The sequence below is a fragment of the Trichogramma pretiosum genome, unplaced genomic scaffold (genome assembly GCF_000599845.2).
Source record: "Trichogramma pretiosum strain Unisexual culture from Peru unplaced genomic scaffold, Tpre_2.0 scaffold122, whole genome shotgun sequence".
NCBI classification, from domain to species: domain Eukaryota; kingdom Metazoa; phylum Arthropoda; class Insecta; order Hymenoptera; family Trichogrammatidae; genus Trichogramma; species Trichogramma pretiosum.
The window spans coordinates 1-12,938 of NW_019640796.1; the positions used below are offsets into that span (position 1 = coordinate 1).

A 12,938-nucleotide genomic window follows, 5' to 3' on the forward strand; every position below is an offset into this window, starting at 1 on the left:
TTTTTCTTCCCTTGATCGTAATTATATCTAAAAATAATAATTCTAAATCAGGCAACTTCAGGGCCTTAACAGGCCCAGATATATGCGTGCTTACACGTGAGGGAATAAACTTCAGGAGTTTTTGCAGGCCCTGATAAAGCCCGCAACAGGGCCTGATTTTAGTAAATACTAATCCGGTCCGGTATTAAACCTTATTACATTCCTCATCAGGGCCAAGTCTGGAGCCTGATCCGAACCGGATTATTAAATCAGGCATCTAATCCGGCCCAAAACTGCGCCGGAATTGTGTTTCCAGTCGGGTATTTTATTAGAGTTTATTGACAATATCACAGACAAAAAAGCCGTAATTTCAATATTTTTTCATTTACAAACTGTAGACTTTAACTAAAAACCGCTTCGATATTTCGATACACAAGGATTTCCGCTTTCTCCAGATATTTTTGTTTATTTTTTTACTGCACAGGAAACTAATTACAAGTACTTTTACCAATCAACTTTAACATGTAACGTATACGGACGGTCGCTTTGTTTTGCTTCCAGGCAAATCAGCTGGTCGATTTTTGACCGTCACTTACGACTGTGAAAAAGCCCTATAAACGTTGTCGGCGGTGGGCCGAGGAACATTTTGATAAAACATTTGACCAAAACATGACTACAAACGACCTTTGTAAGTTGATGGGCGCAGACCAAGTGTCCATTTAATAACGTTATGATAAAAGTTTAGAAAAAGCGACACGAGCTGACTGCGAGGTATTTACCCAGCAGCTACTAGCTGAAATTTGAAATAATAAACGAATATTTTTTTGTGCCATTAACTATATTGATTGACATTTATACGAATATAGACGAAGCTTGTGGAGCAATTTATTAATTTTATAATAAAACTTAAAAACAATTAATTGTGAAACTTTAATTCATCATGTATTTTCATTTATTTATTATTTATAAACTACCTATGAGTCTTTTTCAGCAGTAAGTATGCTGCTCAAAATGAATACAAAGAAATAAATTATATGAAAATCAACCATTATATTATTAACTTAAAGATATGTTAAAATAAAGTAAGCATTAAATGCCAAACTTTACAAAGTACACTTAAAAAAATTCTAGATACCCACTTGAGACAGCATACGCAAAATAAAAAATCCAGAAATTTAAATATAATATATATTTTTATTTATTTATAAACTACACATGTGCTTGACATATGTACATGTAAAAAAGTCGAATTTCGACAGTTTTATGAGTCTAATTCTAGTATACATCATTATTTACATACAGGCTCAGTGGATGTGCATTTATTAACATGCCAAAATATAATTTACGTAAATATCTAACATTAAAAAACAGAAGTGTGCTTTACTCGTCCGACACTTGACCCATTTCTTTCAAATCATCAGCAACAGAAAATTCGCAACCAGTCGAACTTACAATTTCACTTATATCTACATTAGGCGCGATTTCGATAAGTTTTAATCCTTCGCCTTTTTTAACTTCGAATACACCCAAGTCGGTAATGATCAAGTCCACACATTGTTGACCTGTAAAAAAAGTTTTAAATAAATTTTTCCTATCCATTATTCATTTTTTAAATTGAGATCTCGACAGAAATCTAATAAATACCTGTGAGAGGTAAATTGCATTCAGACAAAATTTTAGGGCTGCCATCTCTTGCTACATGCTCCATTGTGACAATAACTCGGGTATTAGCAGCAGAAACTAAATCCATGGCACCTCCCATTCCTTTGACCATCGTTCCAGGAATCATCCAATTAGCCAAATCACCAAATTGAGATACTTGCATAGCCCCTAATATTGTTAAGTCAACGTGTCCACTAGAAATATAATGTAGTCATTAATTTTTAATCATTCATTACACTATTTTTTTAAAAATTTACCCTCTGATCATGGCAAAACTTTCATCACTGCCAAAGTAAGATGCTCCAGGCAAAACAGTTACAGTTTCTTTTCCAGCATTAATCAAATCTGGATCAACTTGATCTTCTGCAGGGAAGGGGCCAAGCCCAAGGATACCATTTTCTGATTGCAAAGTTACTTTTACATTTTTAGGGATGTAGTTGCTGGCCAACATTGGCATACCAATACCCAGATTAGCTATAAAAAATATTTTTCATGAGATATAATAAAAAAAATCTTTTTTTTTTCAACAGAATGAATGACACAACTTACCATACATTCCATTTTTAAATTCAAGAGCTGCTCTTTTAACTATTCTCAATCTTGCTTTAGCAGCCGGTGTAACTCGAGTAGATGGTTTCACTGATTTTTGAGTTGTTCTTTTCTAAGATAGAATTTTTTGTTAAGTACTTTTCACTGTTAATATTTCATTGTAATGACTACCTCAATTTATAAAAATTTACCTCAATTCTTTTTTCATAAGATGCTCCCTTGATAATTCTATCTACATAGATACCTGGTACATGAACATGATCTGGGTCAATTTGACCTGCAGGCACTATTTCTTCAACTTCCGCAATGGAAATTTTTCCAGCTTTACACATAACTGGATTGAAATTTCTGGCAGACTTACGGAAAATCAAGTTTCCAGCAGTATCTGCTTTCCAGGCCTTAATCAATGAAAAATCTCCAGTAATGGCATGTTCTAGTACATAATCTTTTCCATCAAAATTTTCAGCATCTCTTGCATCACCTGTCATCTCATCTTTACCATCTTTATGGTACTTAATAACAACATTGCCTTCATGAATAATTGTTCCATAAGCTGAAAAAAAGTAATAGATATTTTTTTAAATGAATTTTCATTATGTCTGTGAGATATTTTGATAGAATATCTTTTTATAAAACATTACATTTTACTGTAAAAAAAAGATACCTGTAGGTGTATAAAAGGCAGGAATTCCAGCACCACCAGCTCTCACGCGCTCTGCCAGAGTTCCTTGCGGTGTCAGTTCTACTTCTAGCTCCCCAGCAAGATACTGTCTTTCGAACTCTGCATTTTCTCCAACGTAAGAGGCAATGATTCTTTTGACCCTTTTCTCTTTGAGCAGTTTACCAAGTCCAAAGTCATCGACTCCAGCGTTGTTCGACACAACCACCAGATTCTTTGAACCTTTTTTCAAGAGCGCTTCTATGAGATTCTCTGGAATACCGCAGAGGCCAAAACCTCCAACCAAGAGTTTCGCTCCATTCGGTATGTCACAAACTGCTTCTTCTGCAGAATTAAATACCTTGCCATTGCCTGTCGGTGATGAAGCAACTTTTGGTGCTTCCTTGTCTGACTCTGCTCCATCGGTTGAAAATTGAACAGCAAGTATCTGAGACACAAACACAAACGCACTCGTTATTAGTAGAAAAAATTTGCAATAAAACAGTTCAAACCAAAAGGTTCAGTGAATCAAACAAATTTACAAAAAAAAAGTTCAAACCAACAGGTTCGGTGCATCAAAAAAATAAAAGCTCACCCTTGAAAATCGATTGAATTTGACAGCGTTCGAGTCGACGCCGGCCTTGAGCAGAAACAATTTGCCGACTCTGCTTATTGAAAAAGCCATGGTCTCGAACACGGAGGCGAAAGGTTGTGCTGCTTAAAAAAAAAAAAAACAACACGCACACACGACCAGCGCAAAATGCAAAATGCAGATGAGAACACCGCTTCGAGATTCCGCAGGGCCCCCACCTTCGAATTATCAATTATTTTGTCAAGCCGAAGATACCGTCGACGATGATGGCACTGATGACATCGCGCGAGCGAGGTGGCATGTGTGTATACTGCTGTGTCTTATCCGGCTCGTGTAAATATCGCCGCAGCTCTGCTGCTGGCTGGCTGCATTCACAGTTCACACGCACACGTTTATAATGCGTACACATGCACTAGGCCAGCCGAATCTAACCTCCATGTTATTTTGTATCTACATATGCAGCAGTACCACATACACACACACGGACACGACGGAGCAGGCGAACGATTGCGTAATGGACTTGTTTATTTCTCGATCGGGCATAACACGACATGACGCGCGAGAGTTGCAAATTGTATGCGTATAAAAAAATTTTAATTCGACCGAGTATGCAAAATAATAAAATAATGCACGAGTAAAATGTCGATCGTCAGGCTGTGGATGCTATTTTTAGATCCCTCGAACGATTGTGTACACTCGAGTGCAAGCCGGTCGTACGATTGTTTACACATATTATAAAAACGAATTCAACGTTTTATTTTTCGTACGTTATTTTACATCCAATTAAACGATGTTTTTTCTCTTATCTACTTCGAGGCATATAGAAGCTTCTCGTGATAAGGTTTTAATTATTTTTGTGCAAATTACACGATGATTTCGCGTACTCGTATCAACACGAACCACTTGAACAATTGCGGTACAAATTTAAAAGTTCAGAAAGTTAAAAAAAAAAGGAGAACTCGTTGATGTTCGAATTGAATTTGAATTCACCCTCGCGCGCGCTTAGCTCGTCGAACCCGTTACATATATAGGATACAACGTAATCGTATCAAAATCGATATTTTCCAGCGGCGCGTACTACGACATACATCCTATATATATAGTAATATCAATCCTGGTCGACTCCGTTTCCCTCATCCGCGCCGCCCGGCGCACAGCCTGCAACCACACCTCTGCGAGCTTTACTACATATATATATATACTCGTATCGCAAAACGAAAGTGCACAAACCTTTGTCCACGAGTGTGTGTGTGCGGGTGCAGTGTATCTCGAGAGTAGTACCTTCGTAACTCTCGCGCATTAGCAGAAACTCTTTTGATCCCACTACTACCCCGAATCTTCGCGCGGAGGCTGCAGCGGCAGCAGCGGATCGGCGCAACACACCCTCGCATGCGCGCGCGCGCTCGTATTATCATCAGTATAACAGTGGAGTGTGTAAAGAGTGCAGCTGAGGCCTCACTCGACGTGAAGAACACCGAGAGCTTGGTGCGTTTTTGTTTTTTGTCTGTGCAGTGCATCGTAATATCAAACAAAGTCACGTATTTGTATACACTGGCCTTGTTTTTGCAGCGTGTGTAATACGTCTCGTGTTTACTTCGACTTGTATACGATGTAATCCGTTGAGTGTGTGCAAAACTTGTTTTTCAGCTATAGGTCAAATTGTATCTTCACGAGGATTCGATCGCGATTGTATTAAAATTTTTTTGTGGGCCAATATATGCGAGTGACTCATCGCAAGGGTTGACAGTTCGATACACATAGTACATACATAGCTGCAGGAGCGGCAAACTCATCGCACGGGAGGGCAACGACTTACGCGCACCCACACACACATACATACATACACAATGGACGTGAAAGGACGCGTCGTACTCGTCACGGCCGGTGCTGGCGGTATCGGCAGGTGCTACGCCGAGGAGCTCGTGAATCAAGGCGCCAAGGTAATAAATAAAAGATGCATAAACATAACGAACGATTGAACGTCGAACTGCGCGTATTGTCTTGCCATTGTACTCACCGCTACTATTCCCTTTGCCCCCGTGTTGTTTGACAGGTGTCGATATGCGACATAAACACGGAGGAGGGCGAGAAGGTGTTTCGCAGCCTCGCGTCGCGCCACGGCAAGGACCGCGTGCTCTTCTGCCCCTGCGACGTTACCGATTATCCACAGTTCGAGGGTAAGTGGCAGAAGTTGTATCATTGCGTCAATTTGTGTTCTATGTGTGAGATTGTGCCTTTTTTTTTCGCCACGCAGACGCTTTCAAGACGACAATAGCTCACTTCGGCCACATCGACATCGTCATCAATAACGCCGGGATCATGAACGACAGACTGTGGGAGCTCGAGGTCGACATCAATCTGGTAATCACAAATTTTTCGTCGACCGTATATATAATCGCGACCAACGTATAAGCGGGGAATAATAATTTCGTATCCGAATTCCATATCCGGTAGAACGGAGTCATACGCGGCACTCTGCTGGCGCAGCGCTACATGGGCATCGACAAGGGCGGCCGGGGCGGCGTCGTCGTCAACACCGGCAGCAACGTCGGCTTCAATCCGTACGTCAGCGTGCCCATCTACTCGGCCACCAAGGCCGCCATCGTGAGCTTCACCAGAGCTTTTGGGGTGAGAGCTATACCCCAATGAAAATATTTTATAAGTTCTTAGGCAAGATTTTAAAAAGATCTTGATAAACTTGTAAGACATCTGGTAGCAAGTTCTTGAATAAGATCTTGTAAAAATAGTAAAACTTCATCACAATCATGAAATTCAAATTATATAAGAACTTGTTATTTCAAGTCTAGTAATGAAATCAAAAACTCTCCTAAGAATTTGTTACTTGAAGTCTTCCAGTTTTATCAAGATCTCATATAAGAACTTGCTACCAGATGTCTTAAAATTTTATCAAGATCTTTTTAAAATCTTGCCTAAGAATTTATAAAATATTTTCATTGGGGTATAATGAGATTTAAAATCAGTACCGAACAATCGTCTTTTTTCATCTCTTTGTGTGCGTCTGTGCAGGATCAGTATCACGTGGGTCTGACGGGCGTGAGAATGATCACGATCTGTCCGGGCGCGACCAAGAGCAATCTCGTGCGTGCCGACGTCGGCAAGCAGCTGCTGTCGCCACGTTACGAGGACGCCTGGCGGAGGGATACGGCCAATGCGAATTCGCAGACGTGAGTATATACGCAGAGAAAAGATTCCTTTTTTTGTCATACACGTAACTTACGCAATTAAAAATATTTCTACGGAGAGACGTACATTTTGAATAAAAGTACATATCGGAGCACAGACAATTTTTGAGACAGTCTTATTTGGGAAAATATTTTTTTAAATATGGTCAAGAAAGGAGGCCGTATTCGGATACAGGATAAAATATATTCGGTAGCATTCAATCAAAGTGATGTGGACGTAGATATTATAGTTGAGTTATGAACGAAGTAAAAAAATGTTTGAACGAATTATGTTACAATATCGGAGATAGTCGTTGTAAAGCAACGATTATTTTATTGAATTTCGAAGCATGTATTAGCTAGGAGTCAAAATTATAAAGTTTAAAGAGCGAGCTATGATTAGCAGCGAATTTCACAATGTGATTTCGGATTGCAATCAATTTTATAATACAAAAAATGTTGACGTTTTTACACATTGATATGATACAAAATATAGGAAGAATTTGAATTATCGTAATTAACAAAAAAAATTGTAAATCAATCGTCAGTGAAACTAAACGCACTACATCGTCGAGTCACAATTGACACATGAATTTTCTAAAGTTATCAGTTCGCAATGGGCGAGGGATGTGCCATAACGGTGTGGGCTTCGAGACTCCTTTTTCGTCCGAATATCTTACCGCATGTCTCACATACATGGGTGGTACCATTGTGCATTTCATCCTTGTGCCTTGTTATATTTTTCTTGCTTGTAAATTTCTTGCTACAAATCTCGCATTCGTGTCTGACACCATTATGCACCGACTCGATGTGAACTTTAAGATAACTTTTCGTTATGAATTTATTTCCGCAAAAATCGCATTCGTGTCTGACACCATTATGCACCGCATCGATGTGATTCTTGAGAGTACGCTTGTCTGAAAATGTCTTTTGGCATTTATCGCATGGATGCGTGATTTTATGATGTACCGACTTGATGTGAGTTTTGAGATTACCTTTTTGAGTGAATGTCTTTCCACAAACATCACATGCATGTAAAACTCCATTATGCACCGAATCGATGTGTTTTTTGATACTAACTTTGTGTGGGAATGTCTTTTGGCATATACCACACGCATGTTTGACCCCATAATGCATCGAATCGATGTGTTTTTTAAGATTACTCTTGTCTGAGAATGTCTTTGGGCATATATCACATGGATGTGAAATGCCATTATGCACCGAATCGATATGTTTTTTCATAGTACTCTTTTCTGAGTATATCTTTTGGCATATACCACATGCATGCTTGATTTTATAATGCACCGAATCGATATGGATTTTGAGATGACCCTTCCGTGTGAATGTCTTTTCGCAAATATCACACGCATGTGAAATGCCATTATGAACCAACTCGATATGTCTATTCAGATCATGTCTTTGTTTAAAAACATTTCTGCAAATATTACATTCGTGACTGACACCATTATGCATCGATTCGATGTGTTTTTTTAAATTACCCTTATTTACGACCTTTTTTCCGCATATACCATATGCATAACCGATACCATTGTGCAACCCTTCAATATGATTTTTGAGGTAAATTTTTCGTGTAAATGTCTTTCCACACGTACGACATGCGTGAGTGATACCACCGTGGACCGAGTCACTGTGGACCTTGGGATTTTTCTTTCGTTCAGACGTCTTTTCGCGTGCAGCTGCCGTGCCATTATGCGCCGAGTCGTCGCGTATTTTGAGTCTACCTTCAAAGCTCAACTGTTTTGTAGCGCTTCTTTTTCCATCCTGCTCGCTGAGTCCACGATCAAGATTAAATTTCGTTGCCTCTTCGCCTGAAAATTCTTTCTTCACTATCCCAACTGTTTCTAATTTGACTGTACTTTCAGTTTTGTAATCGTCGCTGTACTTCATATCCTGCCATTGACGTGGAGAGTAATCTTCAATTTTCGCAACTGCCGATAAATCGAGCTTAACGTCTACACATTCGAATTCGATTCGCATTTTGTCGAGTTCATTTTTGTAATTTTCTTTACTTTCTTGAAGCGTCTGTAATAAGATAGTAAGTTATGAAAAAATGTTGTCTCCGTGTAAGATCGCCATTTCTTACCGAGTATTCTCTGCAGAATCGAACATTTTTAACGTCGTGCGTTTGGTCAATTGTTTCGCCATAATTCTCATCAAACGACTCATCACGAGGTTCTTTTTTGACTCTGAACATAGATTTACAAGGATAAATTATTCTTTTGTAATATTTTCGTAAGTTCATGATGATAAAATGAAAATTACCTGATTGTACAAGCTACTGGCACCTTCGAGAAATTACTCGATTCCATCTTGAAGCTTCGTTGTCGAATGATGTTTCTGTAATACTGTCAAACCAACTAACTTGGATTTTATTTCTAAATATTTACAAATATTGATATGGAATTCCGAGCGGACCAATAATAACAGAACGACATCAAGTCGTTTCATACTACTGAAAATTTACATTATCAATTTGTGAAATGATAAATAATATTTTTTCTATATATTATATATTTTATTTAAAATATTTAAGAATAGAAAGAATTGCCAATTTCGGAGAAAATTATACTTAAGTTGACATTTGATGTTAGAGTACGTCATTATTTTTGACCTTGTTAATTATTGTAAAAAAATCACAAATTCTATTTTACATAAAAAATGAAAAATCATAAAATAATGCTATTCAATGCTAGAAGTTCAGTAAACATTTGTTTTGTAAATTAAAATATTCAAAAAACAAAATATGCGTTAGCTCGATATTCACGCCTGATCTTATTTTTTCCAGAGGTGAACACGTTGCCAAAGCACTGATCAACATCCTGGCTAATGCCAAAAGCGGAAGCGTCTGGCTCGTGGAAAACGGACAACCAGCCAAAGAGATAACTTTCAGCAAATCATAAGCCAAAAATTTTCCAAAACGCACCAATAATTTATATTTAACGAAATAAATGTCGTCCAATTAAAACGAACGAAAAATAAATAAAATAATAGCATGATAAAAGTAAAAGCGAATCGGCTTCGGAGTCGCGTAGAATTTCCAAATTTGCAAAAAACAGCTGTGCCGTACCGTAAAAAGCACGACGAATCGATGAAATCTTATAAAACTAAAACTTCTAGCTATTATTATGTACTGTAGTCTGTAAGAATGTGTCCGAGATAAAAACAATGGCTGGCTTGTCGAATTTTTTATATAAATTACATTACGATGTATTCGCGTTTTTCGAATTCTCAACTTGACTCTGTCAGCGATGAATTGATAATTTTTACAAATTGACACCAATTGGAATTTACGAAAATTAGGGTAAGAAATGATCTTCTGCCATTTTGGATCTCTTACTATATCAGTAGATCATAAAGTCGGAAATTTTCATATACATTTTTAACATATTGTTATAACATTTAAAGAAAATCTTTTCATTGATTATCCAATATCTGTGAAAAAATCACCGCGACCAAATAATAATCGTTATTGTTTCGATCGCACAATCATAACGAAAAAGCGATGTTGCGTTATTACTGTATAAATTGATTTACGAAATAAGTACTATGTTCGAATGATTTTTGTATCGATGAAAACTGCCGAACGCTATACCATACGAATTGTAGACATGTGTCGAGCATGCGATATTTTTTTATATACTTTTATGCAGTTACGCGCGTTTATGAATTGTATAATTCGAAAACACAGCTTTGAATGAAAGAAAAACAACGTTCTTAAGTATAGATTCGAATAATCGCTTTTAAGCATCATCGCTAAAAAATATATAATACAATGTATTGAATGTTACGGTAGCTTACGAATTTTAATTAATTAGAGGGAAAATTTGTATTGCGTGCGCAATCTTGAATTAGTAGAAAAAAAAATTGTCGACGTTCGAACCCGATCAGGGGTGTGTTCGCTTCGGAATTGTTGTTTTTTATATTTATCGATTTAAGGATTGTTAATTTTTGTCGAATTACTCTATCGAATGGAATAAGTATGCGTTGATCATTTTTAAAACTATACGTTGTGCTGCGCTCGCGTATTTATTATTGTGAATGTAAAACTTGAATACTCTGCTAAGCCTTTGAATAAAGATACATTTTTGCTTTTTGTCTATAAAATTCGAGGATTTCGATTTTCTTTTTTTTTATTCATTCTGTTCCTCCCCATCAAAAAGTAAATAATGTCACTCGCCTAACCACCAAATACATCGTTTGTTGACAAAAAACATCTCAAAATTTTCGCGTTAGAAGTCAAGTTAAATTCTCCGTAAGCTCACTATGAAATTCCGAAGAGTCATACTCGAGCACACGTACAACCATTTGACCAACTTGAACAGCGTCATCCTGTCGGCTCGTAACTATTTCAGGTTACTTTTTTTGTATATTGAATTTTCTCGTTACTCTCGCGCGACGTGCGCAATACAATAAAAAAAATTTAAAAAAAAATCCAGCACGAGCTCGCTGAAGAAGCGTCGAAAGTCGGCCTCGTGCTGTCGCAAGCCCGGCCAGGGGCCGAAGATCATCGTGCCGAAGAACTGCCTGGACGGCCTGCCGAAACCGATCGGCGGGCTCGGCTGCAAGCTCGCCATCGTCGTCGGCGGCTCGGCCAACGGCTTCGGCTTTTACGCCGCGAGACAGCTGCTCGCCAACGGTGCCGAGGTTAGACGACGACGAGGATATATTTCATTTTACTTTATTTATTTATTTTTTTTCATCCAGAGAGTCCTGCTGGCCGATTCGGACGCCTCGGCGGGCAGCTTCGCCGCGGAGAAGCTCTGCATGAGCTTCGGCGACGATCGCGCCCAGTTCTATCCCTGCGACGTGCGCAACACCTGCCACGTGGAGGGTAAGCGAAATGAAAAAAAAAAAAAATTAAACTTTTTTTCTGCATAAAAAACATATTGTACAAACTCGGAAGGTATATACCGATCGGCGCTGTGCTCCAAGCACCAGCCGAGCATAATATTCAACGACCTGGACGCGATCTCGCGACTGCCCAAAAGCGAGGCCAAGTTCTGCCGGGACGAGAAGAAGCTCGCGAGTATCGAATTCCATTCCGATGTTCCTTTTTGTCGAAAAATTGTCCTAACTTTTGTTTTTTTTTCACGTAGACGAGCGTGCAGCGCCTGACGCGGGTGGCGATCGAGCTGCTGCTGGCGCACAAGGTCCGCGGCATCGTGATCAATTGCGCCTCGATACTGGGCCTGGTCGATTGGCCGAAGAATCCGCAGCCGATCTACTGCTACTCGGATCCGGTCGTAGAGACGACCATCAATTTAGCGGTAGAAAAAAAAAACAATAAATAAATAAATAAAACGATGGATTTTATGATTTCGGGATAATTTTTTGGATATACAGAACGAGCTGCCGGCGGAGAACGAGTGTCTGCGCTTGGTCGCCCTGTGCCCGTCGATACGACCCTCCACGAGCATCGGCCTGCCCGACGTCCCCACGGACGAGTTGGCTCGCGCCCACGATCCCGGCCGATGCGGCTACACACCCTGTCCGCCTGATCCGTAAGATTCTCGTCCTCATTTTTTTCTCGCATATTTTCTATCGAATCTTAATAATAACCAAAAAAAAAAAAAAAAAAAAGGAGCAAAGACAGCCGCAGACTCGGCAAGGCGATCGATCATCTGCTCGCCCGGGCGAAGAACGGCTCGGCCTGGCTGCTCGAGCCGCCCTTCAATCTCTGCGACGATCCCAAACTCATCACCAGTCTCGAGAGGATCAAGGAGAGGGAGCAGCAGGAACAATTGACAAAGTGAGTTTATTTATTTATCATAATACATGGAATTTAGAAAGTATATAATTCGATCTTAATCATTCGCAGATCCGCTCGGGGGAAGTGAATCTAAAAAAAAAAACGAATTAAAAAATATGTAATTGTCTTCGTGATCAAAGCAAAAACAAAAACATTGTAATGTCCATCGAGTATATAAATTCGTCTCTCAAACCATCATCAAAAGTTCACTCATTGTATTTTTTCATCGCCGTTCGAATCTCGCGCTCGCGACCGAACACACAGCTGGCAGCCATCCATACACGAAACGGGGCTGGGTATAAACCGGAAACTTTGCCCGCGACCTGGACAGAAAAAAAGAAGAAGAGCTTCGTCGTCGTGTTGTGCACATGCGCCCGAGTCCCGACCGCCCGGCGAAATATACGCGCTATTTTGTTCTCTCTCTTTTTCTTGAACTGCCATTTTCGCTGCTCCGATGCTGCTGCTGTTGCTGCTGCTCCCCCTGCCGAGGCTATAGTACCTACTGCTGTTATAAACTCTGGCGCTCGTAGCACAGGCCGCGCGCGA

General features: G+C 39.4%; 4 protein-coding genes across 5 annotated transcripts; 2 read left to right on the forward strand and 2 right to left on the reverse strand.

Annotated features, from left to right (window-relative positions):
* Positions 1-1,153: 1,153 nt before the first annotated feature.
* Positions 1,154-4,087, reverse strand: LOC106656370 (succinyl-CoA:3-ketoacid-coenzyme A transferase, mitochondrial). Its single transcript, XM_014377317.2, has 7 exons — positions 3,444-4,087; positions 2,855-3,296; positions 2,382-2,743; positions 2,191-2,302; positions 1,899-2,115; positions 1,624-1,835; positions 1,154-1,541 (listed from the first exon to the last, which is right to left on the reverse strand). Exons 1-7 carry the CDS (start codon positions 3,531-3,533, stop codon positions 1,360-1,362), a joined length of 1,617 nt encoding a protein of 538 aa, XP_014232803.2. The 5' UTR covers positions 3,534-4,087; the 3' UTR covers positions 1,154-1,359.
* Positions 4,088-4,876: 789 nt separating this feature from the next.
* On the forward strand, positions 4,877-10,741 carry LOC106656375 (15-hydroxyprostaglandin dehydrogenase [NAD(+)]-like). 2 transcript variants are annotated; one of them, XM_023458077.1, is made up of 7 exons: positions 4,877-4,925; positions 5,088-5,380; positions 5,494-5,617; positions 5,695-5,801; positions 5,895-6,068; positions 6,468-6,625; positions 9,429-10,741. In XM_023458077.1, the coding sequence occupies exons 2-7, from the start codon at positions 5,288-5,290 to the stop codon at positions 9,541-9,543; spliced, it is 771 nt and encodes a 256-aa protein (XP_023313845.1). In that variant the 5' UTR covers positions 4,877-4,925; positions 5,088-5,287; the 3' UTR covers positions 9,544-10,741. The 2 variants fall into 2 exon arrangements, with proteins under 2 accessions (XP_023313845.1, XP_014232807.1); XM_014377321.2 differs by having other exon boundaries at positions 4,880-5,380.
* Positions 6,916-8,977, reverse strand: LOC106656371 (zinc finger protein OZF-like). The gene is made up of 3 exons (XM_014377318.1): positions 8,906-8,977; positions 8,727-8,829; positions 6,916-8,665 (listed from the first exon to the last, which is right to left on the reverse strand). Exons 1-3 carry the CDS (start codon positions 8,950-8,952, stop codon positions 7,229-7,231), a joined length of 1,587 nt encoding a protein of 528 aa, XP_014232804.1. The 5' UTR covers positions 8,953-8,977; the 3' UTR covers positions 6,916-7,228.
* A 165-nt stretch (positions 10,742-10,906) lies between the features above and the next one.
* LOC106656358 lies at positions 10,907-12,480 on the forward strand. Its single transcript, XM_014377302.1, has 8 exons — positions 10,907-10,995; positions 11,080-11,287; positions 11,348-11,474; positions 11,547-11,665; positions 11,740-11,910; positions 11,987-12,144; positions 12,225-12,392; positions 12,462-12,480. Exons 1-8 carry the CDS (start codon positions 10,907-10,909, stop codon positions 12,478-12,480), a joined length of 1,059 nt encoding a protein of 352 aa, XP_014232788.1.
* The last annotated feature ends 458 nt before the right edge of the window (positions 12,481-12,938 follow it).